A 13,532-nucleotide genomic window follows, 5' to 3' on the forward strand; every position below is an offset into this window, starting at 1 on the left:
GGTGAACTCACAAACCACTGTAGACTTGGTTATTTCCATGATTTTTAGCTGAGAAATATCATCTAGCAAACAATCTCTTGATGGGCATCTTGTCAAAACTGGGATGATCCAGGGAAGTACTTCAGTCCTGATGAATTTCATTTTTTTTGATGATAAACCAGTTTGTCAGTAAACTCCTGGCAATCTCCAACAGGGACTCTTCTGGTGCTGAAATTGGTGCCAGATGGGCACCAGTCCTTCCACCGTTGAAGACAGCTGGAGTTTTGCCACTGACTTCAAAGGAATTAGGATCAAGCCCATGAATTCACGACTGCACTTTTTATTTAGCTTTCTGAATAATTTATAAGTAAAAATAGGCTGGATTCTCCCACTCTTTCTGATGTTGAGTAAAGCTGTATTTGGTTATTTTTCTTGGTTTCAAAGGAGCTTTGGTGCCATCCCGAGCATCTCATTATGAAAAAGGGTGCCCACAGAGGACAGACAGGAAGAAAAGAGAAGGAAATCCTCAGGCACATTGAAGACGCACAGCAGATCTGAGATTCAGAGATGACAGATCAGAGTAAGATAGTCCTTATACTTGGAGCTGAAGGCTAGATAGCTAGCATTGTTTCAGGGAATGGGGAGGGATGAAGAAAGCACACTTCTTTCTGGTGATTTCATCTATTTTTAATGCCATTGCAGTTAGTTTTATTTTCTCTCTTCTCAGCTGTTTGGACATTAGCTTCCATAAGGTTATTAGTTGTGCTTTGCTCCTGAGCAGACTTTACAGCAGACTGAACATTTTTCTGGGATTCACCAAGCCATGTGTTTGCTCTCTATCACTGCAAACCATTTTCCATCTTAAAACTGTTTGGAAAAAAGGGAAAGAAAAAAAAAGAATCCCAGTTCACCACCCAAGGCTTAGTGTTTACTTCTGCTGCACGCATCATTTATTTTCATTCTGCAAGATCATGATGACACGCTCGTCCAAGCACATGCTGTTCTAATATGCTACATTCCTTCGGCCTTTCAGTGTGTTAGAAGTGACATTGCTGCTAAATGAGAAAGGTCTTGTCAGACAGGGAAATAGACTGCTAAGTACCACTCCACTGCCTCTCAAGGAACCATGTTGAGGACAAAAATGATTGGCTTGTGTTTTTCCAGACTGCGCAAAAACATGTACATGGATGACCCTGACTAGGAAGGCTATCTGCTAGGTGGTCATGTGTTTTGGGACTTCTTTCCCTGAGAACTTGCTGACACATTTAGCAGGCTTTTGGAAAAGGGAACAAGGCTTGCACCTCAGCCTGTGAGCAGAGGAATGGGACGCTTGCAGTTTGAGATGCGTCCTAGCAAAGTATTTCTGCAGCTCTCGTTCCATGTGAAGATGTTCAAGCAAATGCCTGTATTGCTCTTCCTGTATGTTCTGGGTGCGTGGAGTGACTGTGCTCCCAGTCACATTGTGGGGTTTCAGAAATCTGTCCTACATGATGGATAAACCACTTGCAGCAAATCTGTTTCGCATTTGCTTGTCCTTCCCTGACAGTAAATTAGAAAAGGCAATACTGGATTGTTGCAGAGATTAACATAAAACCATGAAATAATGCTTTGTTTTAGCTATAATATTTTCTCTTAAACCATGCCACGCTAATGATTCCTCATTAGAAGATGGTGCATAAATGAATAATTGAGATACGGTTTTGTGGCTTCTGCCCTATGAATTTAAATTGTCCATGGAGAACTTGGGAGGCTTTCCCTAAACATTTTTAAATCTGAATATATGAATCATATAAAAGATTAAAAGTATAGATGCATTCAATATGACTTGTTTGAAGAGCCTTTGGCACAGCTTTGGCTGCTAATATCCCATTAGTAAGCCTTTGGAAGTGCTGCGCAATGTCTGTGCTAACATACCCAATGAACATTTAAAGTATTAGGTGAAGTGTTGTATACCTTCTCCTAACACCCATTTGAGTCACAGGGTGGTTTTGCTGCTTGGCTACAGTAGAAGAAAAGCTGTACCCTGCATTTGCCAGTAGGGATAACAATGTGGAAAAGCTGCTTGAACTTTCTGAAATGCTGCCTTCTGGAGATGAAAACGCTTCCATAGATGCAGTCCTCTGAGGAAACTCGCAGGGACAGAGATTCTTCCATAGCTTTGTCCTTACTTATTTAATAACCTCACTGTGCTTCAGAGCATAAATCATAATACTAGCGAAAACTAATTTAATGAGGGCATAAGAACTTAATATTTCCTGAAAGTAACTACTCCAAACTGAAAGCACAGTAATAAATTCAGACTGTTTATTTTAATCACAGAATCAGCTATAGAACTCCAAGTTGCCAAAGTTTCTGCAAGGCATAAAATAGGGATGTGCGTGATCTGCTCAATATTTATGAACTGCGAAGTATAAAAATTAGCAGTCCCTAGGTGGAAATATTTTCGGTCTTTCGGAGGGACATTGTGAAGAACTTTTATTAACAGTCTTAATTTTCCTTTCTGCTCTGCTAAGTGCTTCCTCTCTAAAACCTTGAACATGACATTTTTTTCTGACCAGTTTATTCTTTTCATCAAGTATGGATTTATTTGAGGGGTTTTGAAACCTTTTCTATTTAAAAATGGTCTGAAGTAAAATATTTCTGGTCTTATAACTGTATTTGAAGAGCACCACCCTTCAGCTAATTCTTTCTATACAGACAGAAAAGGCTTACAAAATAAATGAACTGTTGTTTTCCTGAAAGCCTTAATAAACTGCACTTTCTGGTTCAAACTGGCTCCAATCTTACAAAATACTTGAGCATGTGCGTAACACTGAGGATGTAAGCAATCCTTCCTTATTCAGAGAAGAGCAGCGTTTTAGTCCAGTCTGTGGCACTTTGGTCTGTGCCCAACATTAGGTGCGCACCGAAGTATGTTGATAAACCAGACACAGAGCGAGGCCAGCTCCTTGACAGGTCTGGTATCAGTCCCAAGCAAATCCTGTACCCACACCTCAGTGCCTTGAAAGCTAAGAGCATTCAGTAGCAGAGGGAGACCTTCTGCCTGTCCCCTCTCTTGGAGAAGACAGAGCTGCTGTGGTGGCCGCTGTGTGTCACGGTGTCCCTTGGAGGTCTGAACTATGCTGCAGGAGTTTTGCCAGTCCCATGGATTAGCAAACATGATGGTGTATTTGTCAGGGGAGATGTGGTTTCTATTAGTCGAGCAGTGGTTTTGGCCTTACGCTTGTTTATTGATCACCCAAAGAAATTATGGTGGCATTGTCCTTTTTTTTTTTGCTGGTGCAGTAGTGTTGTGACAACAACAAAAGACTGAAATGCTGCTGTTGCAGACTAGAGCAGCAAAGGTTAATTGTTTAAATTTGACCTAATCCCCTGTGCTTCTACCTTGTTCCATAATAATAATAAGTTCCACGGTAATAGTTTGTTTTTCCAACTAAAGCTAGGACTAATTATGGCCCTACTGAGTGCACACTGGCCAAAAAGAAGCTTTTTCCTCACTCTTCTTCCCAGCTTCAGCATATATGTAGATGCATAGTGCTACCTGCTGAAACTTCAGTGCATTGCCTCACATTAGGGTATACAGAGCAGATTTAGTCCCACCTGGGGATAGCCAGTGCGGGTGACAATTGTGTGTGCACGTGTGAGCGTGTGTAAGTGTGTGCAACAGAAAGAGAGAGAGAGAAAGTCACCATAATACATTCTGCAGAAAAATTAGGTTTATCTAGAGACTAATGAAACAGTACTTTTGGCAATTTTGGCAGGGAGAACTCCTGAGGTAGCTTAATGTTGGTACCTTTGCTGCCCATATGGTAAAGTCACAAGTAGAATATCTAAAATAGTCCTATCTAAAAGCCAGAAGAAGGAGAAGGAGAAGAAGGAGGAGCAGAAGAGGAAGAGGAGGAAGGAGAAGAAGAAAGAAGAAGAAGAAGAAGAGGAAGGAGAAGAAGAAAAGAAGAAGAAGAAGAAGAAGAAGAGGAAGAAGAAGAAGAAGAGGAAGAAGAAAAAGAAAAAACACTCTCCCTCAGTTCATATTGCAGGGACTGGCTGGCTTGAGGCCAAAGCTCTGACAGCTCCTATTATTGTGGCTGGGAGAGCAGCGTGGCTCCCTCATCAAGGTCAGCAGATTTTTAATGAACGCACTCGATTACTGCTCCCTTTGTGGGAAAAGGTTGTTTGGAGGTGAGCGCAGCTCCTTTCCTTCACCCTGGGGATGGAGTGAGGAGATGGGGCTTTCTCCAGCATGGATCCTCGCAGCAGGGAATTCCTTCCCGAGAAACAGGCAGGAATTCCTCTGTGAGCTGAGGCTAGTGCATCCTTATCTCAGCATGCAGCACCACAGGCAGCAGTCACTGAGACCCTGCAAACAGTTTCACGGCAGCGTTTCACTGCTTCTCTTACCCAGCAGTGTCCCTCGGCTGTCGCACAGTGTGGCTGCACAAGGATTTGCATTCCCAGGGAATGCAGGGCTGCTGGGAATGTTTGGCTGGCTCGGCGTTCAAACCCAAGCCTTATCCCTCTATAGCATATACTGAGTTTTCTAGGACATCCCGTTACTACAGAATAGATTTGGGGTAAAACCAGTCCCGCGGCAGTCTTAGGGGCATTTTACAATTTGGGATTAGCAGGGCCAGAATTTCAATTGTGCACTCTTTGTAGAGGAGGGATCAGAAACAAGCAAGAAAGCTGTGTTCTGGTATTAGGGGTTGTTGTAAGAGTTACAGTCTTCCAGAAATGTCAAATTCCTGAGACTGACTGTGGGTCAGAACTTTCCATTAGGCTTCTCCTCTGGAAGCAGATCTGCCTGAAGATCTGATGACAGACACCAGAAAGCCATGCTTGTTTACATACCCCAAGTTTAAAATAAGAAATTTGCAGTCATGTTTATGTTTAAAAAAGGGTTTCTGAAAGTTCTTTGCGAAGAGACAGCATCACTTGGTCCTACAAAGCAGTAAGCAGAACCTTTCCTCTGGTGCTCCGAGCCTATTTGGGAAGTACTTTCCAGCATCCACGGGCAAAGCTGTTTAAAAACAAAGTTCTCTATGAAAATAAAGTGGTAAAGCCATAAAGCATTTGTTATATTGGCAGGCCAAAATGATTTTTTCACAGTATTTCAGGAAGACTTTCACATACCCAGAAGTTCATTAGCTTGACTGTTTTGGGAAGGGGGGCTCTTTTTGCCTTTAATCTTCTACCAGTAATGAGAATGACTTTGTTTGTATCTATAAGAGTCTATTTTTTATCACTCTACATTTAGATGCTAGCTCTATTACTGACCTTTTAAACCAGATTTTGCTTTGAACAAAAAAAAGTAATGGGTTTTATTGTTTTAAAAAGAACAGTTTCAGTGTTAAATTGGATTCCAGCCAGGGGGATTTATAATCTGATTCCTACAAGACGAATCAGAGTTTTGATATTGAGAGCTGGAGCACTGCGTTGATCGTATGGAGCACTGCTGTAAAGTCAGGAAGTTCAAAAGTTTTTATTTCTAATTCTTTATATTTTCTTATGTCAGAGAATTAAAATATATTCTTATCCTGCTTGACTGACTTGCTGGAAAATCAGGAAGTTCTAAAGGTTTTTTTTGTTATGATTTTTAACTCTATATTTTCTTATGTCAAAGAATTGAAATATATTCCTATCCTGCTTCGTTTACTAGCAAAGAACTTCCTGACCCTCTGATGTAGAAAAGTACTGTGCATATTTCATGTCTTTCTCCTTTCCTCCTTGTTATTTCAAATAATTCAGCTAGACTGTCTCTATGAGTTGGGTAAGCAGAGCTGTAACACCTACTTAAGGGAGGGGAACCATCTGGTTTCCTTGCAACTTGCAGCCTGCTGGCAAATATTAGGTTGTACCAATTTACAGCATGATGAAGTGGGAAATAATGGACGTTCTTGGAGAATCTGAGATGGGATCAGCTGTTACTGGCAAAAATTGGCAGGTGCAGCGCACTGTGCCAGCCGTAAGCACGGTCTCGTGTCGGAGAGTGCAGCTGGGAAAATGGCCTGCTAATTGAATGGTAGCAGGACTCCCGGCAGCTCTGACAGTGGTGGAGCATCATTAATTGGGGGCTCTTGGTTGACGTGGTGGCGGCTGTCGCTGAATCAAGGATCCTGCCGGTTGATGCTTTTCTAGGTGCTGGAGCGTGTAGTGCCTCTTCCGTGCAAGTGAGTCCTCGTGGAAGCAGAAGTGCTTTCAGACTTGGGAGGGCTGGCATAAGGCTGGTGATGATATCTATTTCTCGTTTGTATTTGCAGTATGGTGATGGGGATTTGGAGCCATAAAAGCTACTCAGTTACACATTTGCTTAACTGCACACTTCTACTGTTATTTTTCCCGTACCTCTATTTTTCCTTCTTATATTCAGTTGTAATAGGTTTCCAAATTAGCTTATCATCAAGCAGCAACTATTCTTTTTTTTTTTCTTTTTTCTTTTTTTTTTTGGGGGGGGGAGTCAGGGGAGGAAGCCCAAGGGGGACTTGTCCTTGACTGAAGTTCTTGGATGCTGTCATATTTCATACAGTGGTTATGGAAACCAACATAGCCTGTTTTCAGACAAAAATGGCCTGTTACATGTACCTCTGGTGTTGTTTGCCTGCTCCTGGATGTGTCCACAGCAGAGTAAATGTTGCTCAGGCCTCAGCACCTGAGACCCACCTCTGCCCAGGGTTGGCATATTGGTGCTCAGCATCATCCCCTTGCTGGAACCAGGGTGGGTGTAGGCTGAGCATCCTTGCTGCCTCCATGATGCAGGATAAGTGCTTTGACAAGGGTGGCCCAGGTGAGTCCAGCAGGTGCCATCAGCAAGCTATGATGGGTCATTAACATCCCCCTTTTTTTCCTCTTGTTTTTTTTTCCATTCTTTTCTTTTTTTTTTCTTTTCCTAACCCTTCTTTTTTCCTTTTTTTTCCTTTCTCTGTCTTTTCTGCCCCTTCTTTCTCCTTTTCCTTTTTTCTACTCTCTTCTTTTTCTTTCTTTCTTCTGTCCTTTTCTGCCCCTTCTTTTTCCTTTTCCTTTCTTTTCCTCCCCTTTCTTTTCTCTTCCTTTTTAATTTTTCTCCCCCTTTTTTCGTTTCCTTATATTTCTTTCTCTGTCCCTTTTTGTCCTTCTCTTTTCCCCTTCCCCTTCCCCTTCCCCTTCCCCTTCTCCTTCTCCTTTTCCTTTCTCTCCTCTCTTCCTCTTCTTCCTCCTCCTCCTCTGTCCCTTTTCCCCTGCACTCAGCTCAACGACTCCGCCAAGCAGCTCATCGAGATGGACAAGACGTGCTCAGCAGCTGCTGCCGGCTGCGAGGCGCCGCCAGATCCAGCCGCAGCAGTGGGTCTGGGGCCGTGTCCCGCCCCGAGCGGCGCGGGGGCGGTGGTGGCAGCCCCGCGGCAGGTGGAGGGCAAGAAGAACGCCAAGAAGCGGCACTCCTTCACCGCCCTCAGCATGACCCACAAGTCCTCCCAGGCCGCCAGCAACCGGCACTCCATGGAGATCAGCGCCCCCGTCCTCATCAGCTCCAGCGACCCACGGGCGGCCGCCAGGATCGGGGACCTGGCCCACCTCTCCTCCAGCGCGCCCGCCCAGGTAAGGCTGGGGGCATGGCCTCTTCCAAGGGAACCTGAGCTTGAGCAAAGCTGTTGTCATTTTCACTTGGCAGGGCTTTGCATCGGTCTTTCCCAACCACGTGTTAATGAGTGGGCAGGTGTGATGAGCTGGAGAACAAAGCCAAATAATTTTAGGTTTGATTTAGAACAGAACAGAACAGTTCAGTTGGAAGGGACCTTCAAAGATTGTCGAGTCCAGCCATTTCAGGGCTAACCAAAAGTTAAAGCATATTAATGAAGACATTGTCCAAATGCCTGTTGAACACTGACAGGCACAGGGCATCAACCTCCTCTCCAGGAAGCCTATTTCAGTGTTTGACCACCCTCATAGTAAAGAATTTTTTCCTAATGCCCAGTCTGAACCTGCCCTGGCACAGCTTTGAGCCATTTCCACAAGCCCTGACATCGGTGACCAAGGAGCAAAGACCAACACCTCACTCCGTGCTTCCCCACCTCAGGACTTGCAGAGAGCAATGGGGTCACCTCTCAACCTCCTCTTCTCCAGACTGAACAGCCAAGGTGTCCTCAGCCCCTCCTCACAGGACGTGCCCTCCAGCCCCTTTACCAGCTTTGTTCCTCTCCTCTGGAACCCAATCACTGACTTACAATAATGCAATACATTTTTTTTAAGTGATCATACAGTTTGTTTGAACTGTAAAGTGTTGCAGCTTATATTCCTCACTTTCTGTTATAGAAAGAGATAATCTGGAGTGATCCCATTATCCTTACTCCAGGCTGTATTTCCTCCCCCTTGGGGTAATGCCACCGGTATGAACTTCACACACTTGTTACACCTCAGGGACAAAAAACAATTGTAGAGTAATTATTTCCCTATAGATCACTGGAAGACAAACAAATGTGTTGTAGTTTGGCAAGTAGCTGGTACCTGGCTAGTAGCTGCTGTTCAGAAACACTCATCAAGGTTTCAAACAAGCACGTGTGCTAATTGTGCAGGCTATTCCCTCCTTCCCCCCTCAAGAATACCAGCAGATCTGACAAGGGACTTCTGGACCACCACCGCCAAGGGACGAGCAAAAGCAGGAGACAAACCCACCAGGGACATGCTGAAATCCCATGCAAACACCTGCTGTTTCTGCAGACAACAAAATGCAAGTGGTAATTTGCAGTTAGAAGGCGTAGAAGGAAGAGAAGAATAATACCAATCCCAAACCTCTTCTGCCTTGGCCTTCCTGCAGAGTCTTCTATGCATGGTGTGTGCGGATTAGCTCCTCTTAAAACACGAATACCTGAAAAAACACAGGGTTCAGTTGCGCTATCAGGACCAGGCGTGCACGTCTGAAGCGAAGCACCCAGCTGTGCTTTGCGGTGCACTGAGAGCAGACCTGAAATGAAAAGCCCTGAAATTCATTTCCTGGGGGCATGAGGTCCTCAGTTCCCTCAGTTTCCCTCTACAGAACAGCCCCTCTTGTTCTGCACTGCTTGCTAATGCACAGACAACCCAAATATAACAGGGTCTGCCCACAGGGCAGCCAAAACGATGTGCCAAGGGGCCGCTCTGGAGGTCTTCGTCTCCTCTCAGCCCCCAGCAGGAGTGTGAAGGTGAGGATATGGCCCCGCACAAAGCAGCACGCATGCCAAGATGTACCGGGACATCTGCGACACAGCACGAGCTCTAGATGTGAGCGAGAGTCCCAGGCTCGTCAAGTAAATGACACCCACGTTTTTGGCACTCGAAGTGACACATTTGGACTTTGCAGAGATGTGACAGCCTGTGGCTTTTCTGTTCTTGTACTAGCCGAGGAGAGAAGCGTGCACACCCTTTGCCAGAGTCATGTGAAGACTCGGTCTAAGCTAGAATACCGCAAAAATTAGACGGGAAAGCAGAAAGTGCCTTAATTACTCTCCCCTGCTTTGGCAGAACAACTGTTGTGGAAAAAAAAACACATTCATTTCACAGGTCACTGTAATGTTTGGGCACAAGTGGTAGGGGACAGGAAGGGGCCCGTGTTCCTCATTAGAAGTTTTGAAACCCAACCCAAAGGAAGGTTGGTTGTGTCCTTCACCGCAGATGGGAGGGCATGCCGTCTGTGTTGCACAGCTGGGGCTGGGGGACAACGAAGCCCCTCCAGTGGTGACAGACAGACACAGGGACAGTGCTGCAGCACCGGTTTGGGGATCTTCTGCCCCAGGCTTGCAGGCAAGGCAGCTGGGGAGGTGCCTCGATCACTGCTGGCCAAAACAATCACAGCTAGAATCCAGGCAGGGGAAGAAGAGCCTTGGTGAGAGGGATCAGCCTCAGCGAAAAGAGGTTTCCCTCTGTCAAAATGCATTATCGCAGCCCAGAGAAACCAGCCACTGCAAGCGTGGCATTTGCATGTATGAATACGTATGTCTGCTTTTAGGGGTCTTACTATTTTCCATCTGGTCTGAGGGATTTAAAAATTTACATTTTCAAACTTTGCTATGAATGCAGATCTATTGGAGGAAAAAAAGGAAAAAAAGATGGAGCTGACATTCTCATTATATTCTCCTGACCGTAGGAGCAGCCTTCAGAAAAATGCCTCGCTGCTGTAAGACTTGCAGTAAAATCACACGAGCTACCGACATGAATTCACCTGCTTTCAGCCCTCTTCGATAGGTCTGCAGAGAGTCCAGACTTTGCCTCTCACAAAATGAGCACTGAAATTGTGCTTATATATATTTATGTGTCTATTAAACCTGTGATTATCTATACATTTTAAATCAAAATGTCAGAAATTCAGCTCCTTCTCTGCCATCTGCTGAGACCTGACAGGGCTCTGAAACAATTAATGCTGCTACAGCCTCAGACAGAAGATCAACTCAGCATTTTTGTTTTATTTAAGTGTGGCTGAATGCCAGCCAAAATAGCACAACCAGGGGACCCCTGAGGTGTTACACTGAGGTGTTCAGGGCAGCGAGAGTCTTGTCTTCGGGTTGTTTTTGTTCTCAAATGCGTTTGGCAAATGTGTTTTAGCTGCCAAACTGACCCGTGAGCTCGGCCACAAGAAGATGTCTCACCTTCTCTTTCCTCCCTTGTCTGCCCAGCAAATCGTCCTCGCAGCCCTTGAGTGGTCCTCTCTGTAACCATCTCAGGCCCCTGCTAGTTTGCAGCAGCAAATTCAGCCAAAGTGTATTTTTATAGGGGGAAACAACAAATTTACAGTTTCAGCGCTGACTGTCTAGCAAATTTATGCCTTTCCTTTCACCATTAGAATCTAAATTTGTGTTAGTGTGTCTTTATATCATATCCTTGAAATTTCCAGGCACTTTATCACTGCTTATTCGAAAGGATCTCCTCTTAAAAAGAAATGAAGGAATTTTGTTCAGTTTAGTAGCTGTGAGCATCTTTGGTTCAAGCCAGGATCAGTGCTGAGCTGAAACCCAGGAGGTTTCTACCTTTTTTTAAAGTTCAACACACTTTTTTTTTTTTCCTATAGCCTATTCTTTAAACAAGGAGAATTCAATAACAGAAGTTCCTCAACAGAATCCACTGCCCTACCTCAGGCAACTGACCAGTGCCTGGTGAAACCGCGTTCCTAATACCAGCATCCATTTCCCCTGCAGACCTCCACCTGGAGCACCTGCTTTCTCCCTGCTGTCTTGAGAGGAAACAGAGACTTTGAAGGCTGTAGGAACTTAAAATCTAGGTGTAAATTTTAGATGTTTCGGTAAATGTGGAATATATTCCACCCCTTAAAAGCGAGTTCATGCGTAGTACTATATTCCTGTGGCTTTTGTCAGCATTTGTGAATTGAAACCAGACTTTCATGCAGAGCTGACATGTTTTTTGTTTTTATGAGTTGTTAAACTATAATAAGCCTCCCGCTTCTCCAGGAGGGCACAGATTTATGCATCTCGAGCAGTGACATGCAGACCAGAGTGCAAACTCCCATGCTTTGAAAGTACTTCTGCATATCATTAATTCAATAATTGTGGACTGCTTGCCTTTGATAACATGTTCATTGTTCTGTAAGCAGAACCAACCCAGCTGGTTCCAAAAAGCCAAGATGCTATTTTGAGAGTCTAAAAAAATACCTTAATTGACTGCCAACCTAGGGATGCTCAAGGGTAGAAGGATCAACTTCAAACCACCTCAGCTGGATAAAATAGCGACTGGAGGACCACAATAGTCAGGATACAAAGCACTTATTGACAAAAGAGCAATGCTGGGGTCTTCATTCTGCTTGCAGCCAAATTTGCTGGTTGTATGCTTTTTGTTGCATGCCGAGTATCACTCAGTGAATGTAAGACCTCCATCTAAAAGGTGATAGTGTCTGCCCGTCATGCAGAATGCCCCATCATGCTGGCAAAACAGATTTTTCTTGAAGATGTAAGTAGTGCTGCGGGCCTGTGATGGAGCAGAAGCTGAATTAGGCTGCGAGTGCAGAGGAGCCACTTGTAACTGAGATCCCCAGGAGAGGAGGGAAATTCCCCCCTGGACGGTAATCGTGCCTAGGCCTCAGGTGGCTGGTCCTGCTTCCATTTTCACCCCTTATGAATTATTTGTTCCTGCTATTTGGAAAGGTCAGAGGTCGGTAGTGCTCCAAATCCCCTGGTTTTGGGGAGAAAATGCGTCTCATGAATAATGAAGTGCGGCTTTGTGCACACCAGGACAACAGCTGAGAGAGGAAGAAAGGATCCTCCTGACAGGAGGAACTTGTGGTGTGAGTATTTTGAACAACTCGTCACCATGCACAGGAAATCCGCTTGTATCTGCGGGTGTCGGTACAGGCTCCTAACCGGAGGCCACATGTTCAGGAAAAGCTGAGAACAATGTCTTGCGCGCTCCCAGTCCCGAGCAGTGACAGCATGTGAAATGAAAAACCTTCCTTGAAGTGCCTCCCCGTATAAATCATTCGGAAGTGTGACTCCTTATCAGTTATTTAGGAGCGCTGGATTTTAGCTGAGAAAATGTAATAGCAGAACTCTGGTTCAGCCCTGGCTGATAGCCTAAATGTGCTGACCATGAGAAGCATACAGATTGCATTTAAAATCCAAAGACTAACTATCAACCTGGAATTTTCAAGCGCACAACAGGCTCTGAGAAAAGAAGAGAAATTCAGGTGTTTTTCAGCTCTGGTCTGGATTCCAAATCGTATCCAGCCTGCTCCGCTGTCGGCTGCAAATGACAATGGGCTGTACATCCAGTAATGAGATTTGGTCAGCTGAAACAAATGGCAGCTATCTCAGGGGGCTGAACCGGTCAAAAATGGCAAGAGAAGTAATATTAGTCGATCCCACCTGTGTTTCTGTCATTTAGATCCAAATATGTCGTAAAAGCTTTGCTGAAGTCTAACCAAATCTGCTCCCTGGTCTCTGGTCCCAGCTCCACTCTAAATTATTTAGACCCGGAGCTAAACATTGCCTATTTGTCGCACATCAATTTTAAATAACTTTACAGAGAACTCTTGTTGGAGTTAGGAGATGGGAAGGAATTGAGGTTTTTTAAGGAGAGCATTTTGTGCAGGCATGCAAGCTTCAAATTTTTATAGCTACCAGTAGGTCTTTAAATATGCTCTGTGTGTATTAGGATATTTGTCATTATTTGTCAAAACTGCCGCAAATGAAACACGAGCTGACTAAATCTATTGACCGATTACATGAGCTTCTGAGAATCCAGGTCAAAGCAGAATCGCCTTTCAGAAACTACCAGCATAGAGACAATGGGTTCTCTTTATCCTATAATTTGTCTCATCGCAAATACATTTTGAAAGATTTTTCAAGAACCACAAAATCTAATTTTTGATTGGACTGAGGCAGAGAAGGCTATGCTTTAGAAGGGTGTTTATTCAACTGTGCATGAAATCCTCTTGCCTGTAAAACAAAAACAACGCATTTTTTTTTCCAGATGCTCCTCAGGGTAGTAACCCAAAAACATTTTACCACTGAAATAATTTTTGCACAGGGCGAATCCCGAGGCTTCACGCTACCTGCCAGTCAGCTACTGATTTGGAAGACTCAAGAGCAAGCAAGGCAGCCTCT

The 13,532-nt window shown here is 44.5% G+C and overlaps 1 protein-coding gene across 3 annotated transcripts in view; it reads left to right on the top strand.

Annotated features, from left to right (window-relative positions):
* Positions 1-13,532, top strand: part of SH3RF3 (SH3 domain containing ring finger 3) — a 237,302-nt gene that overhangs the window by 172,932 nt on the left and 50,838 nt on the right. For all 3 annotated transcript variants that reach the window (XM_083814690.1, XM_083814689.1, XM_083814688.1), the window contains exon 4: positions 7,201-7,548. In XM_083814690.1, the coding sequence (XP_083670816.1) occupies positions 7,201-7,548 (348 nt within the window). The remainder of the gene's footprint in view (positions 1-7,200; positions 7,549-13,532) is intronic.

This window comes from Anser anser (genome assembly GCF_964211835.1).
Source record: "Anser anser genome assembly, chromosome: 1".
Lineage (NCBI taxonomy): Eukaryota > Metazoa > Chordata > Aves > Anseriformes > Anatidae > Anser > Anser anser.